This window comes from Heliangelus exortis, chromosome 15, assembly GCF_036169615.1.
Source record: "Heliangelus exortis chromosome 15, bHelExo1.hap1, whole genome shotgun sequence".
NCBI classification, from domain to species: domain Eukaryota; kingdom Metazoa; phylum Chordata; class Aves; order Apodiformes; family Trochilidae; genus Heliangelus; species Heliangelus exortis.
Genome location: NC_092436.1, coordinates 14746733 through 14769835, shown reverse-complemented (window position 1 = coordinate 14769835; position 23103 = coordinate 14746733). Strand labels below are relative to the sequence as shown.

Sequence of the window (23103 nt, the reverse complement as noted above, 5' to 3'; positions counted from 1 at the left end):
AATACAGACCTGGACCTTCACCTTTGCTTGGTCTGTCTTTGACTAGTTAATTCTGCTCTCCTTCTGGTGTTCAGGCACAGCAAATGGAAGTCTGTCTCCCTTTGCCTTTCATTTTTGTTTCATCCTCCAACTTCAGTCTTTCCAGGGATTTCTTTCATTGATGTTTCACTGTTTTCTGGAAACCTTTATCCCTGGGGTTTCTATCACAGCCATTGAGCTGGACATACAGCATCTTACACTGTTGCAAAGCACTTTTTGAGGAAAACACTGCTTGTGTCTTGAACAGTAAAATAAAAGAAGCCTGAGAGCTGATTGCAGGGACAAAAAGCACCCATTGAACACATCAGTGCTGGGCAGCACTGGGTCTTGTCAGGTCACTGAGCCTGGGGCTGTACCTCTGCCTGAGGAATGGTTACAGGCAGCCCACCAGAGTGGTGGTTTGGAAACACCAGGAGTGCACATCCAACAGCCCTGGGCTGTGGGCTGAGGTTTGTGAGGGTGCAGTGAGTAACTTCTTGTCCCATTTTCCATGCTGTCCACTGGGGACTTTCCTGCCTTGTAGTTCTTGACTGGGGTAGGCTGGGAAGGAATAACCAGAGTGAATGAGCAGTGATCCCATGGCTGAACTGGTCCCTCAGCCCTGTTTTATTTTCCTGTAGAGATGTAGCCAGTGCTGGATTTTTTTTGTTGTTACTTCATGGGTTTGTTTGCCACCCACATGTTCTGTTTTCTTCCACACCAGGATGGTGAGGAGCACGTTTTTTGAGGATTTTTTTAGTTTGAGTGAGGAAAGTTGATCTTTCTTCCCCAAATGCTCTTGAGTTAAAGGAAGGATAAACACTGCCTGTCAAAATTTGCAATCAGTGCAATTCAGACCCTTTATTTCATGATTTAGAAAGCATATAATTTGCCTTAAAAGCCCAAATTTTTCTTGGCGTCACAGGTTTCTCTTGAGTTGCCAGAAGGCCAGGACTGAGTGGGATTTGAGGTGCAGACTTTGAGACTGCAGGTGTGAAGAGAAACCTCTTCTGTTTGGGTTCCCCAGGTCCCAGAGAGCTGGAGATGTTTCTTTTGGGAGGCATTGTCTGTATTGTGCTCATGAAAACCAAAGGCTTCCAACTCTGCTGAAGTTCCCCAACTGTTGAATTGATTCCCATGTGTTGCTCATGTCCAGTTTGTCTCCTCCATCCTAAAATAGAACCTTGAACTAAACTTTGAGCATGTTTTACAGTGAGGGTGGGGAGACATAGTAAGGGGCTGCTCAGGGTAGCTGTGGCTGTCCCTGCCTTGGAAAAGTTCAAAGTCAGATTTGATTGGGCTTTTGAGCAACCTAATGTAGTGGGAGATGTCCCTGCACATGGAATGGGGGTGGACTTTAAGGTCCCATCAAATCCAAACCATTCTGTGATCATTGTATGATAAATGGTTCTGTTTCCCAGCAGAGTGTTGCCTGATTATTGCCACCACACCTCAGCACAAAAGGGATGATTTTCTTGCAAGTATTAAATGAAAACTCTTGTTTTACAGGGACTGATCATCTCACCTATATACCAAATATCATTCATTTCATGAACCAGTGAAGATTTTGAGCTCTCTAAGGTTCATTAAGGAATGTGGTTTTAAAAGAACCAGGAGAACTAAAAAAAAAAAAAATATATATATATATATATGGCAAGAGATGAACTTTCTTCAGTTTGTAGTTAATTTTTCCTTAAGAGTCTGTAGTAGCAGCTTAAGACTAGAAAAGAGCAGCATCAGAGTACACAGTCATATTTTTCCATCTCTTTGAGAGCTGCTCAATCATCTAGGATAGTTTGCTGAATTTGGAGCTTCTTGTGACTATTAGTTTATGAAGTCTGTCTTGATACCCATCATTCTGATGCTTTTCTGATGCCCTTCCATAAGGGATCTGTCTTTTCTATGTCCCTTTCTGCAGAGGGACCTGGACAGGCTGGAGAGTTGGGCTGATTCCAACGGGATGAGGTTCAACATTCCAAGTGCTGGGTCCTGCACTTTGGCCACAACAACCCCATGGGGAGCTCCAGGCTGGGCACAGAGTGGCAGAAAGGGAGCTGGGAGTCTGGATTGCCAGGAAGGTGACCATGAGCCAGCAGTGTGCCCAGGTGGCCAAGAAGGCCAATGGCATCCTGGGCTGGCTCAGGAACAGCGTGGCCAGCAGGTCCAGGGAAGGGATTCTGCCCCTGTGCTCAGCCCTGGGGAGGCCACAGCTTGAGTCCTGTGTCCAGTTCTGGGCCCCTCAGCTCAGGAAGGAGATTGAGGTGCTGGAGCAGGTCCAAAGGAGGCAACTGGGCTGGTGAAGGGACTGGAGCACAGATCCTATGAGGAGAGGCTGAGGGAGCTGGGGGTGTTGAGGCTGGAGAAGAGGAGGCTCAGGGGAGACCTCATCACTCTCTCCAACTCCCTGAAAGGAGGTTGAAGCCAGGGGGGGGTTGGGCTCTTTTCCCAGGCAACTCTCAGCAAGACAAGAGGGCACAAGAGGTCTCAAGTTGTGCCAGGGGAGGTTTAGGTTGGACATTAGAAAGAATTTCTTTCTGGAGAGGGTGATCAGGCATTGGAATGGGCTGCCCAGGGAAGGGGTGGATTCTCCATCCCTGGAGATATTTCAAAAGAGCCTGGATGTGGCACTCAGTGCCATGGGCTGGGAACCACGGGGGGAGTGGATCAAGGGTTGGACTTGATGAGCTCTGAGGTCCCTTCCAACCCAGCCAGTTCTATGATTCTGTGATTCTGTCAAAATCTACAGCAAAAGTAGCTTGGCAGGCCTACTCCTTTCCTTGTTAATGGATGCATTTTGAAATAACTTTGCTTTAGCCAAGTTTATGAATGATTTTGTGAGAGGCACATCTGAAGACTTCAGCTTCTGATCCCATCTGTGCCTTAGTCACATTCCAGTTCCTTTATTGCCTTCAGGACTATTGGCTCTCAGGGTCTGAGTCTGAGCTCCTGCCATTGGAACAAATGTAAATTTTACTTGTTTACAAAATTTATGAGGACAAAACACCTACTTTAGGCTTTGTGATTAATAGGAGAAAAATTTTGGAGGTTAGAACTCTGAATTGGTAAAAATATTATTTTTCTAAGTGGTATGGTTTAATAGCTTCAGGGAAAAATAACCAACACTTCAGTAATAGTTATTTACCTGTGTGGCAAGGATTTGTTGTATCTCAAAGTTGAGAGGAAACTTCTATTTTTCCTATAAGAGTTCTCTTTTTTTTTTTTTTTCCTTCCTTATTTGTGTCTTTACAATCATTTACTTTCATGTCAAATATTGTCTGAGGCAAGACAGGTGTGGTGTGTGTATGTTCCCCCAGGAACTAGGGTTAAGGATTCTAAAGTTCACTAAGTGTGTTCTTGATATAAGAGGTAATACCCTGCTTTTCTGCTGTGTATCTTTCTATAAACTAAGTGTCTTTTTGGATGCCTGTTTGCTTTTAGAGTAGAATCAGACCTGCATGAAATGCTGCACAGTGGAGATTCCAGTCTCCCTTTTGAAAGCAAGACTGCTCCTGACAAGGTGGTTGCATCTTTGCCTGTTGTAGTGTAGCTGAAAACAAGCAATATAGTTGGTTTTTTTGGACAGCAAGAAGATCCCAGCTTTTCTCACCTGGGAAGTACAGAAAAGAGTTTAAAATTGGGGGTTTCTAATCTGGGCTGCCTTGCAGCTGTGCATGAGCTCTGCTGCACAGAGGAGTTGGTCTAATGCTAGAGTTTACCTTTCTACTACAAGATCTATGGGTGCTTTTGTGCTGAGGTAGGGAGAGGGAATGGAACCCCTTAGGGCTGCTTTGTCTTTGCATTCTTCTCATTTTACACTGTCAGGCTCTTTCCAGAGCTCTTTTTACATGTTAAAATTTGATGTGAGGCTTTTCTTAAAATAATAAAACTGGCTACCTGGCACCCAAGTAACTCTAGTTGCAAAAAAACCCCAAACCAAACAAAAATGTACACAAAAAACAAATCAAACAAGAAAAAAGACCCAAACAAACAGCAAAAACCCCCAAACCAAGCCTGCCAAACTACCTCTTTATCCTTCCCCTATGACAAAATATTTTTATAGACAGATGTTTAATCACTAAAGAAATCATTGCCTTCTGCTGATAACATCCTTCACACCATCAGGGCTCCTTAATTAGAAACTTTAATTGTGTAGCACACTGCATGTTTGATACATGTGGGTAAGTTAGCATTTAAACATTTGCACAATTAGCCAGTATTTTATGGATTTGAGTGAGACCATGCTGTGGCTGCCACTCTGTTGTCATTAGGACCTAAGAAGCCCTCGTGTTTTCCCATGCTGTTCCTTGAAGCATCAGGGGAAGGTCAGGGATTTCAGATCTCTTTAGGCTTGGCCCCGAGGCTTCTACAAGTGAAGCAAAAGGTTGTAGGACACACAAAGCTTATTTTTGTACCTCTTTGGATGTTGTGTTTCAGTCTCTGGGCGGTGCAAAGTACAATGAAACCTTCTCTTTTGCTGGCAGTGAAAAAAGTGATCTTGTATTTAACAAGCTGATGTGTATGACCTTTCTGCTGTCTTTGTGAAGCTGAGTGACTTGTGGTGAGAGCAGCTTTGCATGGTCTTACCATTGTGCTTGCTTGCCTAATTCCAGCAAGAGAGTTTTCAGTGAATCTGATCTTATTAAAGTTCTCATTCCAGGTCTTCATGACCAAGAACATGATTTATTTGTAGAACAAGAGCCGTGAGTTCTTCTTTTTCCTTCCGCAGGACAAGCAGGAGGACTTAAAGAAGACTATTTTGGAGGGCATAGAGCCGGGCAAGCATCAGGTGAGGTTGGCCTTTGATGCTTGTAAGCTGCAGCCTCAGGATACATGCTAAGGACAAGCATGGCTTTTAAGGCATCTAAATTTCTTCAAAAAATACAAAGTCTGACTGTACAGGCTGGACACACCATCTCTGTCCTGCATTTTCTCTTTTGCTGTTTTTAAAAAGCAGTATCTTGCCCTTCACAAAGAGCAGCCCTCAGGGCATCTCTCAGCACAAGCAGCTGTGTTAAAGCTGGTAGTACTTGTCTGCCTTCCTGTACTCTCTTCCCCATCAGATACTTCCTTTAAACTGGAGGGCCAGTTGAGTTTTTAGGGGCCTCTTACTGCATATCTCAGGAGGTTACATGGAGCCATTAGGTTGGTGACTGCTCAGGTGCTGCATCTCTTGATAGCTGTTCAGTCTTGAAAATCAGCAAGTGGCATGCTGTTAAGAACTGTTGGGCTCTTGCATTAAAAGCTTTCTTTAAATGGTTTTACTTAGAATAACAGTTAGTAGCTGGTCTTAGAATTGCCTGTAGTAGAGAACTCAAAAACAAGAATAAACAAGTGTCAGTGATTGCTGTAAGATGCTTATGATGGTGCTTCTTTTGCTCTACTCTTTGAAGTATGAATTTGTCTCAAAAGATAATTAACTGTTACTGACTATTCTCATCTCCTTGTGTCCTAGTGGATAATGTAAGGTGCAGATAATGTAAATTCTTAGTTGATTTGGACAATGCTCTCCCTTTTCTTCCTATCTGGTACACAAACCTACAGAAAATTCTTTATGAACACTTTATTCAAGCAGAATTAGCAGGAGAGTACATCTCTCAAGTGTTTAGAAAATGGTTTTCTAGTCAAAGCTAATACAGATGTTCTCCTTTATACCTCTTTCTGATAATACTAATTGCAGTATTTCTCAGGATTTGAGCAGGGAAGAGACATGGGATACTGTGGTGAGTCCTACAGTACAGATAGTTGGGAAAGTTCTCTTTGGAGAGTACTCCTCACTAGTTTTTGTTCTTAGAAAATAAGCATTTGCTTATACTTCACATTATTAATACACAAAAGCAGCACATTGGAAAGCTGATGGGGGATGCTCTTGCACAGTTTTCATGTTCTTGCTTATGATTTTGATTACTACAGTTAAAAAAAAAACCAAAACAACAAAACAAAAATCAAAACAAAGTTCTTTGAAATTTTTATGGTCATTCTATATAAAAGAAAGGATGTGAGTAGACAAACTCTGCTGGCTCAGCTTCTTATTCTGCTTTTAGATTTTTTTCCCTTCAAGCTTGAGTTGATGCTATCTGCTGGCCTTTATTAGGCCTAAGGAGAGTGTGCAGGTCATGGAATTTATTTAATCTTGACAATAGGCATTTCTATCTTCCAATGTGAAAAATACCATCAGAATGCAATATATTCTGAAGATCTGCAGCAGGTGGACACACAAATGGTTTAGTTTGACTGAAGTGATGATGTGCATGGTACTGCAAGTATTTGAAGTGTATAATAGTATATTTGAAGGGTATAATGGGATCAAATCCTGCCTGCTTGATGAAGTGACAGTTGGTTAATCTGAGCAGAATAACTGCATTGCATTTAAATGAGGAAACCTCCTGACATCCACGTTGAAGACTTCAACAGTGACATCTTTTAGGAATAGAGAGCACTGCAAATAATGGTATCTTACTGCTAGTTATCTGAAATGCTTCATCTGACTTCTATAAAGGATGGCTTTTCACTATTCTGAATATAGCTAAGATGACCTAAAATAAATTTTGCTGCTGCATCAGTGGGGGGGTTAGGAATGTGTGTTAAATTGTTTGGGTAGTATTGTTCTGGTTCTGCTCAGTGAGTGAAGTGGTGTTCAGTTGTTCTTTGCATCCATAGCTGCTTTGTGAGTGATTTGCCAGCAGTACCAGGGGTTTACTGTTCATAAGGCAAACAGCAGCATCTGGCTTTTTATGCTCTGCTGGCAGTGGCTGAGGAATCAGAAACTGTTCCAAATACCAGAGTAAGCATCAGAGCTCAAGGGCATCCTGCCAGTTCTTGCACATCACAGCACCACATACTTAAGATGTCTTGCTAATATTTCTGACACACAGATAATTCAAAAGCATACATATATTTACAAACAGCTAAGCAGTTGTTTGCCCAGGAAGTGGGATATACTTATTAAAACCCAAAAAAGTAAAAGAAGAGGTGAATTCAGTCGTGAGTCTGCCAGGCTTCCTATCTGCTTGTGGGCACTGCTGCCTTACACTACCAAGGAACCAAAGAAAAGGGAGCACTAATGTAGAGTTGAAGTGTTCAGTGTTGAAGCAGTGTGTGCAGTAATACAAAATACAAAGGGAAGGCACAGGAGCAGAATGTTTCCACTCTTCTCAAAGTGCATAGGAGAGGGGTAGTGTAACCCCTGTTACAATAAAGGATTGGTTTATGATTTCTGCTTGGGATAAGTCAAGAGAAGAAGATCCAGCCAAGAGAATTGTTCTTAAAGTGTACAAACAGGGAGCTAACTTAAGGTGCAGCTTGCAAGCAAAGCAAGCCATGTGTCAAAGGGACATATGAGAGTGTTCAGGAATGCTGAAACCATTGGAATTGACTTGTTCAATCCAATCTATTCTTGTCCTTTTATATTTGCAAATATATTAGCACTTTGAGTACTAAATGTTCACTTTCACTGTCAAACGTACACTTCCAGGACTAAATAGTGAGTTTAGAGCTTGGTTTCCCAGATATTCAATTTAAAAAAATCCCACAGTTTTATTATACTATAGCACAGAATATTCAGAGTTCAAATACAAACACTTGCAGAACTGTTTTCTCCCTGTGCTGCTGTGGGAGGGTTGGTATCTGTTACTCAGCATTCTTTGTGGTATTGATCATGTCTATCTAGCAGACAAATTTTCTAGTTCTGAACTTAGCTAATGCACTTGTGTCCAACCACATATTTCCAATATTCAGATATTTTTAAAATTAGAAAATTTTTCTTGCTCCTTCCTGTTTTGTTGCTTTGTGTCGTCCTTTTGTCTTCTTTCTGCTTTATTCTCCAGTCTTGTTACTCAGAGACTTTTTGTGACCTGTGGTGATTTGCCTCATTTTTATTGCCAATCCTCTTCAGTTTGTTTTCAAAATGTTGTCTGCTCTTCAGGCATTTCTGCAATTTTAAAAGTCTGGCATGCAGCATGTGGCAGCTCCCAGAACTGTTGCATAGCAGTTTGTAGTTATTTGTATAATTCCTGATGGTGGGTGGTATTTGTGATAAATCATCATCCTTTTTTGAGGAAGAAGCAAGATGTTACTGTTCTCAAGTATGTTATGCCCTTGAACACTAAAATAAAAAGCAGTAGGAAAACCTCCTTGTGTGACAATAGTGTGGATGTGGTCTTAATGCTTTTTGACAGTGTGATTCAGTATTTAACATAACAAGAAAATCCATTTTGCTCAGTTCCTATTTATTAAATCAGCATAGATTGCTCTACTGCTGAGACAGGAAGTTCTGGTCCCATCATGAGCTGATGCAAATGCTGAAACAAATGTATGATTTTTCCCATTTATTTCTTCTTTACAACAGGAACATGAGTCCGAGGGTGGGAGAACCCCACTAATGAAGGCTGCACGAGCTGGTCACTTATGCACTGTGCAATTCCTTATTAGCAAAGGTAAAATACTGCTTTAAATAAACAATTAAAAAAAACCTTAAAATGCAAATTCACAACTCTGCATATTTGTGATCCTTCAAAATTATTCTGATTATTTGTGTATGAGCATTTGTCAAACCATTAAGTTTTTTAAAATTTCATTTAATTCATGATGCAATGAGTACTTTGCTAGTTACTCTCTTACTTAGTTGCATAGACTCATAAATAGATTTGAAGTACAGCAAATATTTTTGGTTTCTTAAAAGCACTTCCTACTTCAGAAAAAAAGTGCTGACTGACTGAAACAGTAAAAATTGCACCATGCAGGGTTACTCTCAAGTGCATAGAATGAAAATATAAAAATTGTGCACCCTGTTCCCTCTCTAACCACTTAGAGGCTCAGTTACTCTCATTACTGCCTTGTCTTTACAAATCAGGACAAAGATGTGCAGAAGCCACCAGTTATTCAAAATGCGATGTTTTTTTTTTTACCCTAGAATTGTGTATGAGTTAGGAAGAATAGCAAAGTTTATCTCCATTCCAGAAAATACTGTATTTTTTGTTACTGCCTTTTAAAAATAGTTTCCAGGTGTTTAATTCTGAGATCTTTTCCTAGGTGCCAACGTGAACAGGGCTACAGCTAATAATGACCACACGGTGGTGTCACTGGCGTGTGCAGGAGGCCACCTGGCAGTGGTTGAGCTGCTTCTGGCTCACGGGGCAGATCCTACTCATCGGCTCAAGGTATTCCCTTCTAACCAGGGATTTCTCACAGCTACTGAAAGATCTAAGTGGCTGGTTTAGTGGTAAATGTGTAATTTGAAATTCATATCTTGTGTGCTCCGCCAGGCAGCAAAATTAATCTGGGTGTTTTTATTTCCAACATCTCATTTCAGGATGGGTCAACAATGCTCATCGAAGCTGCCAAAGGAGGACATACAAATGTTGTTTCTTACTTGCTGGATTACCCAAACAATGTTTTGTCAGTTCCTGCAGCAGACTTGTCTCAGCTCACACCTCCATCTCAGGATCAGTCTCAGGTAAGGCGTAAGAAATTTTTTTTAAAATATCACCATGAATGTTTTTCAAAGAAGCATTTGCTTAGTAGTTAATTTCTGATGTGGACATATAGTGGAAACAATAGAAAAAAATCTACACATTTGAAAACTGTGGATAGTGAGAAAGTGTCCTGAAGGGTTCAGGAGCTTTGTTCCCTTTTCTGCTCCTTCGGTGGGGTAGTCCAAACCCAAAAAGAATATTTTCTTAGTTGTGTTTGCTCGCTATTTTGTTTCAACTATTCTAAACCCTTGTGACAGCTCCCCTCAAGTGTTTTTGTAATAGATTGTCTAAATTGAGAGTTCTTCAATCTGGAGAGGTAGCTTTCCAGTGGAGTTAGTTGGTTAAAAGCCTAAAGATATAAACAGTTTTCCAGGCTACAGATTTTGTGAAGAGATAACACAGTTTGCCATATTATCCACAGTAAAATAGCATGGGACACAGAGGCAGCATAGTGCACACAGTTTGGGAGGAGTGGAATGGAGGTCTGCTGCTCAAATGTATCTTTGTATTAATGCTTTAAGGTCTAGACCATTCAAAAGGTGGTTTTTTTATCTGAGTGTATGTCTGTGGCTTTGTTTTAAGGTTCCACGTGTACCAGTGCATACACTTGCTATGGTTGTACCTCCCCAGGAACCTGACAGAACCCCTCAAGAGAACTCCCCACCTCTCTTGGGAGTGGTGAAAGGTTAGTATGTAGCCACTTGGAGAATATATGCAATTTGGGAACTTAAAGGCTGGGGGCAATTTTATTAGAGCTTATGCATAGTGTAGTCCACTTCATCAATTCTTCAACACCTCTACTGAAATAGGACTTAAAAGATTTGGTGCAGTGCATAAGTTTTTGCACATCTTCCTGTATTTTACAGTATAGTGACATCAGTTATTCTAATTTTATTATGCTTTTTCTAATTCATTAGAATTGTGCTTATTCTAATTTCTTTGAAGGAAATTACTGTAGTAAGTGCCATAGTGCAGTCTGATAAAAACATTAATAAACTCTAGGTGTGGTGTTAACTTTAGGGAGTTCTACATTGATTATCTAGAATAGTTGCAACTATTATCCAATGACCTTAATACAGCAGCTTTTTTCTGTTTCTGCAGTAGCAATGCAAACCTGTTGTAAAATGCCAATTTGTATCTCTTTATGTGATAATTTTTCTTGTATTAGTAGTCTTGTAACAGGAGTCTTGTAAGTGATCAGAACATCAGGGATTTTGCTTTGAACATGACTGAACTGACTGATGGAAATGCTTTGCAGTCACTAAAAAGCAAATTTAGCAATTTGTTTCCAGCCACAGTTACCTGGTACAAACTCTGCTAAGTCAGCTTAGAAGCAAGAGCAGATTGTCAGGGGAAAGCTACAAACTGCAGCTCCTACTGATTCAGTTTTGGACAGGGATATTTAATATCCAAAGCTCTATTACCTAGCTTTCCTTAATTCTTATTAATTATTATTTACTTTATTTAATACCTTATTCTGGAAGTGTTCAGTGCTTCCTAAAACTAACAAAAATACCCAGGGACACAAATGGTAAAAAGAAAAAACTTGTGTACCTCATGGTGCTTAAGTGTGTAGGTGGAAGTGTCTCCATGCATCTATACCATGTGTGTGGCTTCTCAACTGCAATTATTGTGTTGTTTTCCTAGGATGTGCAACACTTGGTATTATGGATTTTATAAAAATGTGCACCAGGCAACTGAGTAGAATATGCAATTTCAAATAAAACAGGAAAAAAGCTATATACCAGCACATGTGCCCTTACAATTAAACAGGGAGTGGTACTGCAAAGTGGGTTAATGTTGTGGAAGTACATTTTGTGATGCATGGGAATCAATGAGAGATTGAATTGATACTGAGTCAGAAAGCTAAATTTATAAGCTTCAAGTCTCATAGTCAGGTTGTGAAAAGTTGATTGTAGTTTAAGAAATAGCTCTTTAAAAACAAACAAAACAAAACCAAAGCAAAAAAACATAAATCAAACTTATTTCACATGTCAGCAGATACTTCGGGCATGTTTTTAGCAGTATTGTGTTGTAACTGGCACAGAGAGATGTAGCTGTTCTCTGTTTCAGGACATGCCTCATGTGTAGCAGTGAAACAAATCTGTCCTGTGTTGAAAGAGATGTAGCAGTCCCTAAAGTGGACTGGTGAAGCATCCTTAAAAACTGTGTGCAAAGCTCTTTTGTGTCTCAGATATTTAGGGGAAAAATGGTATTTTTGTGATGAACACTATGTGATCACTGTATTGATCCCACCCTGCTACTTTAACTGTGTTAGCATTAGTATTTTTTGCTGAACTTCAATTCTTAACTTGTTATGCATCCCTGGCTGTAATATCCCAAGCTTTTCTCCTTGGACTTCTTGGGACACAAGGGGCAAAAGAGTCTTTACATCCAGTACAGATGTATTCATTGTTTCCAGGGGTAGGGAAAGCAGTCTGAAGTTCTGTGACAAAATTGTTTGTCTTCGGGAAGAAAAATTTCTTTGATTCACAGTTAGAAGTAACCCCAGGAAGTTTCTGTATAAACCCCTAAGTACTTAAAAGGAAGAAGAGGAGCACTTGGCCTTCTTAACCTTAGTGCAGGCTGGTGTTTAAAAACCTCTGTTAGGTTTGCAAGAAAAGCAAGAGCAACAGCTTGTTTCCTGAAGAATTCTTGCTGAGTGTAAAACTTGTATGCTATTGTTAAAGTTGAAATATTGTGTGGGGCTTTTCAAGAGGAATTTATGGTTTAATTTTGAAATACATTAATATTCTTTAGTAAAGTAAGAAGGTGTGTGAAATTACTTCCATTTGAATAATTATTTTGGCAAAGGATTTAATATCAATGTTTAGCAAACGAAAATAGAACCATTTTGGAGCTTGACTCAGATAAGGGTGACATGCAAAAGATGGTCTGAAAGAGCTCAATAAAATTCTGGTGAAGAAGGGAAAATATTTCATGGGACTGAACAGACCTCAACTCTTTGTGTGCATAGGAAGGATTGTTTCTAGTGCACTACATTTCACTTGGTTATTGTGCCCATATAAAAGTGAAATCCCAGTGGAGGTTACTTCTTTGTGCTTTGATAAAGAAGGGCAAGACATGGCATTTGGTACTTGCTGTTGCTCCTGCAGCAAGGTCAGGATTGCTCAGCAGCCAGCAGTGATTTTGATGCAGCAGCACAACACAATTCTTGGGGCTCAAAACCCCAAATGTGCTATTCCTGCAGGACCACAGGGTGTGAAGTTCAGTGGCTGTGGGACAGCTCCAGGTGCTCCTGCATCTTTTTCCCTGGGGCCAGGGGGGTCTTGCTGCTGAAATGGTGGAAAGGAATGCTGTTTGGTTTCTGCAGGAGATCAGCTGGGGTAGTAGTGTTGCCTTTGATCATCTTCTCTACTTTTTAAATGCAAAGTAATGTTTAAGAGGAGCAAGATGTGAAGCTCCCAGTGGTGTTTGTGGGCCTGCCCAAGTCTTTTGCAGAGCATTCCTGGTGAGTGCTCTGGCTTGAACCCATGACATGTTTTTAGAACATTATTGAAAAACAATGTGCTAGTGCAGCAAAAGGGTGCTCAGGAAGCCCTGGGGAAGCAGCAGGATTGTTTTTTCACTTGAAATACCTTAAGTATGGAAGGAGTTTTTAAACGTGTCAAAATTTGAAGTAGACTGTTTTGGGAGGCTGCAGTAGCAGTTATTTTTTTTAAGTTTTTCTCCAGATCTGTTTTACTTCAAAGTTGATGTGAAAGTGTGCTTATAAATGAACTAATTTGCCTGAGCTGAGTGCTTAAAACCTATCCACATGCTGTTATTGGACTTCTCCACTGTTGTTTTTAAATGAGCAGTAACTTGCTGTGTTTCTCGTTTGGAGTACATGGTTTTTTAGAATTCCACAGGACCTAATAAACTTCCATTATTTACATGAAAGCTGCCCACATGCCTTTGATCTGTGGGAAGGAGACCAGAGTTCCCTTAGAGCAGAGTAGGATTTTTGGAATCTGTAAGCTTTTCAAGGAACACCTTCAGTATATGGTATCCCCTGTATCTAGCAGGGGATAGATGGCTTGAAGAAAGGAATACAAACAATCATGTAGCTTTAATAGCTACAAATTCAATAAATATTTTCTACTCCAGTATTTCACTTCTTTGTCCAATACTGAATCATATACTGGCAGAGATCTCATTGTGTGATTTAATTAAAATAGGGGCTAGGTTAACAGTATAACTAAAATTTGTTTTCCTTATTGAGGTGAAGGCATTAAATCAAATACAATTCTGGTTTATGGTGGGTGTCCTGGTTTGTTTTCATTTGCTGTTTCTAAGTTCTGATCACCTGTCAGGATGACATTGTGATTCATACAGATTTATGTACTAAGTGTTGGTTCCAGCAGAGAAGATACATTTTGATGCACAGATGTATGTCACACAGTTGACTTTTTTCTTGCTATGAATTTTTTTTTTATGCTGGAGAAATCTTTTGGAATTTAACTGTTTGGCTTTTCCATGTATCAACTCCAGAAATTAAGGAGCTATCAAGTTTCAGAATTTCTTTAGATAAGATTTATAATTTAACTCTTTCAGGTGGTGGCCAAGATGAAGACCACTAAGCTGAAATGCAGTTTTGTTTACAGGAACTTCCTGAAGAGTATAATGGATTGGAAAAACAAACCTTTGGTCTTTTTAATTTTCTGAAAAGACCTTAAAAATAAAGTAGGGACTTTTCTTAATCCTCTGTTGCTTGCTCTAAAATACAGCAAACATCAGTCCTTCCTAATTCATCAGTTAGTGCTTTAAGGGCAAGACATGAACTGTGCTTCATTTATGTAAGAAAATTTGTATCTACTTCATGTTTCTCCAACTTTTCCTTGGAATAAATATCTCAGTGCTCAGCCTTGCAGAGGACAACACAAGTTGTCTGTGCTGCTATGGTGTCACTACAGGGCTGTGTCTTGGGGGTTAGGAAATGCAGACTTGCAGTAGCATCTTACCTGTGCTGCTCTGTTCATTGTGAAAGAGCAAAAGAGCACATAAATTACTTCTTTTTTTTTTTTTTTTTTTTTTGGCAGAAGTCATCCTTTGGATTAGAAGTCAGGGCTAGAAGAACAAGTTCCTTGAGAATCATAAGCACTCAGGATGAAATATGGTAGCAGTTTCTTTTGTAGGCAGCATTGATTTTTAAGGAGATTTCAATCAGGAGACTGTAACTTCTGAGGAGAGACACCTGTGAGCTATACATCTGGAATTTCTTTTACCAAACTATTGTTCATACTGTGTAGGGCCTTTAAACATTACTTGCAGCCAGAAGTCATTAAAAACTGGTAATGGTGTCTGCCCTCTTTCCATGTTACTGGGTGCTGAAGAGAGCAGCAGTGGGGCTTGGGGATGCTCATTGGGCTGAAATGGCTGTGGCAACTGAGATACTTAAGAAATTACCTACAGTGTACAGAAGAAATACAGGAGATTTCCACAGGAAACATTTATCTCTCTTCCTGCAGAAAATAAGACCCCAGAAATGGATGAGAAGCTGTGTTTGTGCAAAATAGGCCTTATCCTGAGTTGTGTGTGTTGGTCAAAAACTGAAGATGTGTGAGCTCTGCAGGAGTTGTGGTGAAAGCTGAGTTTTTATGTTGGGGATCAGATCCTGTAGGAATATGTGATAAGAGATAATAAATAAGAGAGTGATTATTAATGAATAAGAGCAGCTGGTGACACTCTTCACAAAATATGTTGGGAAAGGGTATTTTCCTTACTCTGCAGCTTTCCTGGTGTGCCTACAACCACTCTGGGCTTTCTGTTAACCAAACAATTCTTTATCCTCTGCTCATGATTACCTGAGGCAGGTGCTATTTGTGCAGCAACATCTGGATTTCATTGATCCTCAGTCTCCATTTCATATTAAAGAAGTCTTCTGAAAGTGACCAAAGCAGTTGCTTTAGAGGCTAGATTGACTTTGTTAATATTGGTGTAGAAAACAGATGCTCCACCAAAAAGATAAATGAACAAAGTATTAAAATTAAAATCAAAAGTTGAAGTAATTATGATCTGGTCTATGGTTGGATTTTTAAGTCTTAACTGCATTTATGTATTTCAAAAGTGAAAGTAAAAAGTAATGTCCTATTCATAATTTTTTACTAAAATGGGGACAGTATTTTTCAACGTAGACAAGATTTGGATAAAACAGAAAATTGCTACTTTTAAATACTTCCAATATTAAAATAGTATGCTGTTATATTACAAAGCTTCCATATTCAAAGCTGCCAGCAGTGTTTTCTCCACCACTGGTTTGAACTGGCTGTTCAGGTGTGCATTTAAGATTGAGCAGATCTTTCTTGATACCCCTCATCCTCTTCCAGTATCCCAAAGATTGCAGGTACCAACTATTTTCTGGCATGGTGATCTGAAACGTGAAAAGTGGCCCTGCTAACTAATTAGAAGTTGATCAAATTAAATCTGTTAACTCTTCTGGAACTCTGGAGACCTTAGCTGGTTTTCCAACACCTATCTTCAGAAACTTTCCCACCTTCCCATGGACGTTCCTGATGGGAGCTGCTGCCCCTCAGACCAGCCTTGACTCCCCCTCTCAGTACCAGGCTGTCCTTCTGCTCTTTTCTTTCTCTTGTGCTTTTAGTAAAGTTTTCCTGGTTTATCTCTTAGTTGAGAGGGACAATATTGGTACTTTATTTGAGGGCTCTTTGAACTGCAGCTTTGCTTTCCTACAGAGTGACAGAAGCTGTCCTGAGCTGCCAGGTTGTGGGAATGCTTTGGGTTAGGATAGAAATGGTAACTTCAACATTAGGACATTAAACTGAGCAGTGCTAATGGTTCCCATCTCAGATCTCAAAGGCAGGGTCGATTTGCTGTTAGGCTACTAAAGTATTTCTGTTCTCCTTCAGCAGTGGAGCAAGCTTAGGTTCAAAAGAACCCTACTGACTTTCATTAGTTACTAACAAAGATATAAACAAGCATTTTGGAAATCTTTTGGTGAGTGCAAATATATATCTTCAAGAATGGTGTGCAAACCTTATGCTTTAAGTCACACTTTTTCAAATTGAAGGATAACTATGTAAATCCTAAGTACACTACAAAGCCAAATAGCCAGCAGCTTCTAGCAGCCTTGAGCTCAATATCCACCAGCCAGCACAAAGCTGTGCTCAGCCCTGGGGAGGCCACAGCTTGAGTCCTGTGTCCAGTTCTGGGCCCCTCAGCTCAGGAAGGAGATTGAGGTGCTGGAGCAGGTCCAGAGAAGAGCAAGGAGGCTGGGAAGGGATCCAGCACAAGTCCTGTGAGGAAGGGCTGAGGGAGCTGGGGGTGTTGAGGCTGGAGAAGAGGAGGCTCAGGGGAGACCTCATCACTCTCTCCAACTCCCTGAAAGGAGGTTGGAGCCAGGGGGGGGTTGGGCTCTTTTCCCAGGCAACTCTCAGCAAGACAAGAGGGCACAAGAGGTCTCAAGTTGTTCCAGGGGAGGTTTAGGTTGGACATTAGAAAGAATTTCTTGATGGAGAGGGTGATCAGCCATTGGAATGGGCTGCCCAGGGAAGGGGTGGATTCTCCATCCCTGGAGATATTTCAAAAGAGCCTGGATGTGGCACTCAGTGCCATGGGCTGGGAACCACGGGGGGAGTGGATCAAGGGTTGGACTTGATGAGCTCTGAGGTCCCTTCCAACCCAGCCCATTCTAGGATTCTATGATTCTATTGCTAAATTGCAGTCAGATTCCTTATTGGCTTCTAAGAAATTGTCTTGGCACTCGTGGCTCAGAGATAAAGCAGCTGTAGTGGTTGGGATTCAGCTGGAACTGCTGCTGTGTCCAAGGCAGCTGTGTGAAGCTTATTAAAGGGTGTCTGCAATGGTTGTGGGATGCTGGGCTGTTTCCTGGGGTATTTAAGCTTTTTGTTGTTTCCCTTATATTTAGACATGTTTTGCTTTCACTCTGGTGAAGGTCTTCAGCACCGAGTTGGTTCAATTCTGTTTTAATATTTGTTCTTTCCTTTATAAGAAAATTCTCACATTTGTTTGCTTTTTTCAAATAGTTCCTCCAGAAAAGTTTGATTCTAGAGTGAAGCATATGTGACACTTGTTTTGACAGCTGTGCAAAATAAAGCCACTTGTCAATTAATATTTTAATGAAGGAAGGCCCAGAGAGAAGTAAATCAGTGTTTTAAGAAACTTAATCCTTCCAGATTTAGTGACTGATCTGGGACTTCGTTCTTGCATCCAGATTTTCATTTAACTTTGTGATGTTTAAGGAACTTTACAAGGCATGGCCCAAACTGTATGCAATTTTAATACTTAATTTAATGATTATTTCATGAGTATGCTTTGCAGATATTCAAGCTTTCTTTTTTTCTCTTCCTTAAAAAAAAAAAAATCTATGTATATCACTGTTTGGGTATAGCAAATCACTGCTATAAAATTGAAAAGGATTTGATTGGGCTAAAACCTTCCACTTTTTAAATTGAAGTTTCTTACGGTGAGGTCATAGTTAAAATTTCAGCACTTAATAGTTTCCTGTTGGCAAGATCTGAGTGGAGATTTCACAGTTATGGCTTTTGGCAAAGGGTTGTTTGAGGCAGTGAGCAGAGAGGTGCTCCACTGGCTTGTTATTCCTTGCTAGATCCATGTGAAGATTATTTTTTAAGTCTTAGAAGTAAGCAGAATTGCTAATTTGTTACTGGAGAGAAGGAGGCAAGCAAGCTGTTAATGTTATTTCTGGACTTTTAAAAAGGTGCTAAAGCCTCAAAATATATTTGTATACATGAAGTCTGTGCTGGCAGGACTCAGGTTGTAATGTAAAGGTGGAATGCTATGGAGTTTGGAGAAATACTTGCTCAAAGTACTGATCTTACTGCAGAATTGTCTTCTCTCAAATATAGACTGTTTGTTGTAACCTTGCTGTTGGAAGTTGTGGTCTGGAAAATAGTCTGAGTTTAATTGCTCTGAACACAGAACAACTTTGGGAACTCAGTAAATTATTGAACTTGCCTCTCTGTTCTTGCTGATTTCAGTTCCCAGATGCATTGTTATGTGTGTCAGAAACCATAAAGGTTCTTTAATCCTTAAGATGAAAATAGGTGTGTTCAGAGGGATATTAGGATCAATGTTGAAAATTCCATCTATATGCTTTGTCCTTTCTTGTCTTAACATGCAGTGTAGCTTTACCTTTCTGTGGTTTGACAGATGTGCAGTGTTAGTTGTAAAGATCTTTTTTTTCTTTTTTTTTTCTTTTTTTTCTTTTTTTTTTTTTTTTTTTTTTGGTGGGTGAGAGGGGAGGTTTGGGGTATCTTCAGCATGGCATTTTTTCAAACATTTTTCATGTGCTTAGGTGCATCCAAGCAGAAGTCAAGTTCCCTGCAGGTAGCAGATAAGGACCTACTGCCACCTTTTCACCCATACCAGCCTTTGGAATGCATAGTAGAAGAGACTGAAGGCAAGCTGAATGAACTTGGACAGAGAATTAGTGCTATTGAAAAAGCACAACTTAAATCATTGGAATTAATTCAAGGTGAACCTTTAAATAAAGATAAGATTGAAGAACTTAAAAAGAACAGAGAAGAACAAGTACAGAAGAAGAAGAAAATATTGAAGGAGCTGCAGAAGGTGGAAAGGCAGTTGCAGATGAAAACCCAGCAGCAGTTTACCAAAGAATATTTGGAGACCAAAGGTCAGACAGACACACCATTTCCCCTCCAGCAGCAGTTGCCACTTCCAGGGGTCTTCCCAGAGGTGGAGGCCGATAAGGGTTTGCCAGAGGATAACTTTTCAGGGTTATCTCAGGCTGATACAATCTTGTCTAAAGATGAGGAGCAACAACAGTCTCCACCACCTGCTGAACAAATAGAGTTTGTCCCCATCCAGCCTTTGCCAGCACCGCAATGTAATTTTTCTGGTAATTTAGGTTATAATGGGACAGAGTCTCTTGAACTTCAGAAAGCACTAGGGAATCAGCAGAATGTAGGAGAGCAGCAGCAGATTGCTGGGCAGGGGCTCTTAGTTCAAGAACCAGACGGATTAATGGTTGCCACTCCAGCACAGACGCTTACCGACACTCTTGATGACCTAATAGCAGGTGGGTTCAGAAATATACCTATTTTTGCTTTAATTTGTGTGCTCAGTTTCCCTCTCTCTCCTTCCCTCCAAAACCATCTTGGGGCTTTCTAGTTTGGGAGTACTTGCTTAAGAATAAAGTTCCTGATTAGTGCTTTTAATCCTAACAGTGACTTCCGATTCTAACACAAGACTTTTAAATATCTTTTTTTCCAAAGTGTAAAACTTTCCCTGTACTGGAGACTCGCTTCAGCCCCTGTGGCCTCATCTTTTTCTGTGTTTCTTTAAAAAGCTTTATCATGAGTGATTAGTAGTGCTCATTAGGAGACATGAAAGCATGACAGTTTATATCTTCTGTGGAATTTTTTACTTTCTTCAGTGTAGTAGCCATCTCTAGAAAAGCCAAATTTTTGCCACTTTTATGGACAAATGTGTCCTCCTTGCTACCTGAGGTGTTGCTAAAGTTTAAACACAACTTGGAATCTGCACAACTGCTGAGTTCTGGAGTGGCTTGTTAATTCAGAATACCTTCTAAACCTTGGTGGCTGTACAAGGAATATCTGCTTGATAGATATAACATATGTTATGTCCTGTTACCTGGATGAAAGGCAAAAATCCAGACACCCTTCCAGTTGTTGATAAGGGTGTGAAGAGGAATGCAAGTTCCCTCACAGTGGCTTGTGTGAGTCCCCTTGTGGAGAAAGAATTATCCTGTTGGTTGACTTCATTTCATGGATTTGACTAGGACTGATGTTTGCTCCTGGAGGTATGTAGGATATAGATAGTGTTATTTGGTCTGTAGGTTTGTTTTGGTTTTTTTTTAATTCAGTGTTTTTAACTTCCTTTTGCACCTTGTGTCTTTCCCTCAGCCCTTATTTTCCCCATCTCTTTTCTCCCTCCCCACAGTCCTCCCCTTAAATTCATGTGAAGGGTGTAGAAATGTGCAGTGAGAGCTTTCCTGTGAGTTTTTAGAATGGTGCTTGCACTGAGCTTGTGCAAGTTGAGGCTGCCTGACTTTGCAGCCTCCCATGTACCAGCTCCCTTCAGCTTTACACTGTCAATCAAAGAAATCCTCTTGTATTCTAAAGAATCAGTCTTAGTTCCCCCTTTCTGGTGGGGCACTGACATTCCTCCCTCCCCCACTCTACAGTGCTCTTCAGAGTATTCAGCTAGCATTAAAAAAGCAGTTGGATTATTCTTTATTTATTATGCAAGATACAGTACTGGAGTGAGGAGAAAAAAATGGAATGGTTAAATGCAAGAGAATCAGCAAGGGGTTGATTTTTCAAGTAGTTGGTGTTGCTGGCAGCTCAACCTAGCACAAGGGTAGGTAGTATTTATGTTTTCATGCTTAGCAGCTGTGTGTTCCATCCAAAATACTCAGTGTACCCAAATGAAGAACTGCCCCAGACAGCTGAGCAGGAGAACTGTGGCATTCTGAACAACTAGAAAAACTTTATCTTAAAAATAATTTTAACAACCTCGAATAGACAGTGGTTGGTTCATTTCCTGAAGCTGCTTCTTGGTTCTGCTTTAAATAATTGAAAGACATTTTTGCTAAGAAATGAGTTTTGCTCATTTTGAAAATTGACTCAAATAGCACACTCTTCTATTACAATTAGAAACTATTTTCACAGAAATGTGAAAAGCTGTCCAGTTCCAGAAGTCCCTTCAAAAATGCATTGATTTTGCTTTATTGAAATGTATGTTTTTCTGAAATTCCTAGGTTTGTTTTATTTCCCTCCTGCCAAAAGATTGCTGGGAGAGAATTAGGTATTTTCCTCACCTTTAGAATCTTGACTGTGAGGAAAAATAAAGATTAAAAAAAAGTTACTCTATTTAAATTATAGTCCTGCTATATCTCAAAGTTATGTGCATTTAAAAAAACTGATGCATAACTCTGCTCATATTCCGAATTTATTGATCCATATTTAAAACACACTTGAGTTTTGCCACAAACTTGTCTATTACTCCTTAATTTTGTAAAGAAATTTTGACTGGTAGAAACTGTTATGAGAACAGATTTTTAGATGCATGGGAGAGATGTCAGGTAAAATTATTCAGAGGGTTGTGTGTGGTGCATGGGAGCTCTGTCATCCCATCTCCAAAAATCTCCTGTGATCTCAGTACCAGTGGTGGAGCTGCAGTAATGGCTGTGAGTGACTCTGGGTTTAGAAGAGTTATGAACTTTTTCATTCCTTATGAGCATCCCAGTTTGTATCCAGGTCTACTTCAGAAAAAGAGGAATTTTCAATCAGCCTTCTTGCCCTCTCGCTCTCATCAGTGGTGATGTAAGAGGCAAATTTTTCAAAGCCTCTGTTGAGACTACTCTTAAGGGAGACCTTGCATTTCTACAAAGCCTTTATTTTGCTGACTAACTAAATTGTGACAACATACAAAAATGAAGCATTTACCTTCATTAACTGCTGACATCATTTATTGGCTGCTATGTGTTGAGATCAAACTGAGAAGAGCTCCAAGTTTCTTTGGCAGGCAGTCCCTGGAAGACATGTACCTGGGTCCCCTCTGTCACAAAGCCATGCAGGACTAACTGAGTAACCTTTGTACAATCAGGTGAAACCTACAAAGCAGCTCTTCCCACTCCACAGTGTTTAGATTGTAGTGGAGTTTGGTTAGATGTGCTAAAGTAAAAATGTTGCAACTAATCTTATCTTCAAAGGTGTGACTTCTTGCAGTAAAAACTTCAAATATATTCAAATGCAATGTGGACATTGTGCAATTCAGAGTGGGAAAGCAAGGTGGGGTTTTTCATCACACCTTCCAATAGAAGACAACATTTTGGGTCTTCTTTTTTTACCTGATACACATTTGGTTTTTTGAAGCATCTTGCTTTACGTAGTTGGAGTTTTGTTTCAGTTCACATTATGCATTTAACAGATTTCTCATTTGTCAGTGTCTGAGTAGAAGCTTTTTTGCTGTTTTAGGGTGCTCTAGATGAGGAATTCTCTTTGTTGCTAGGTTTTGTCTCTGCTTGGAGTATTTTCACTCCTGTTTCTTCTACTCTGCTGGTATTTTTAGTCAGGAAGTGGTGTGTCTGGGCTTCTTTCTGACTCCTCCTGTGAGCTCCCATTTGTAATGATTTAGGTGACATCTGAGTTGCTGTATTTAGAATTGCTCTTTGGAGTAAAACTGGTTACTGGGCTAATTTGTAGTGAGAAATGGCGATTCATAAAACAAAATGTAGTTACCAGTGTGCAAAAGCCTCTGTGTAGTAACCTGATATTGAGAAGCTGCATGGACAGGCTGGATACTGCATGAGCATGAAAAGGGTTGGGTTTTTTGTCCTGAAAATCTCAGTTGCTTTGAGGAAAGCAGTACTGAAATCCAAGTCCAATCTTCATGCACATCCATGCTCACAGCATGACAAGGGTCAGGGGAGATGCAGTTTCAGGCTACAGCTGCAGTCTTCTCCAGAGCTGCTTGCTCAAGGTTCTGCCAGTGCCTTCCAAGTTGTACTTGGATGAATTGCCAAGTTCTTGCTTCTTTTTGTTTTACTCGTGTGGTATTTTTTCACAACTTTTGAAAGCAATCATTCATGTCCTTGGAGACCTGTCTCTGACTTCACATTGATACA

At 40.1% G+C, this 23103-nt stretch overlaps 1 protein-coding gene across 23 annotated transcripts in view; it reads left to right on the top strand.

Annotated features, from left to right (window-relative positions):
• ANKHD1 (ankyrin repeat and KH domain containing 1) overlaps nt 1-23103 on the top strand; it is a 112798-nt gene that overhangs the window by 52986 nt on the left and 36709 nt on the right. For 17 of the 23 annotated variants that reach the window (XM_071759028.1, XM_071759030.1, XM_071759031.1 and 14 more), the window contains exons 11-16: nt 4745-4804; nt 8363-8450; nt 9046-9173; nt 9326-9469; nt 10071-10173; nt 18787-19530. In XM_071759028.1, coding sequence (XP_071615129.1) covers nt 4745-4804; nt 8363-8450; nt 9046-9173; nt 9326-9469; nt 10071-10173; nt 18787-19530 — 1267 coding nt within the window. Of the gene's footprint in view, nt 1-4744; nt 4822-8362; nt 8451-9045; nt 9174-9325; nt 9470-10070; nt 10174-18786; nt 19531-23103 lie in introns of those variants that run through there. The other 6 variants (XM_071759021.1, XM_071759037.1, XM_071759036.1 and 3 more) reach the window with 4 other exon arrangements.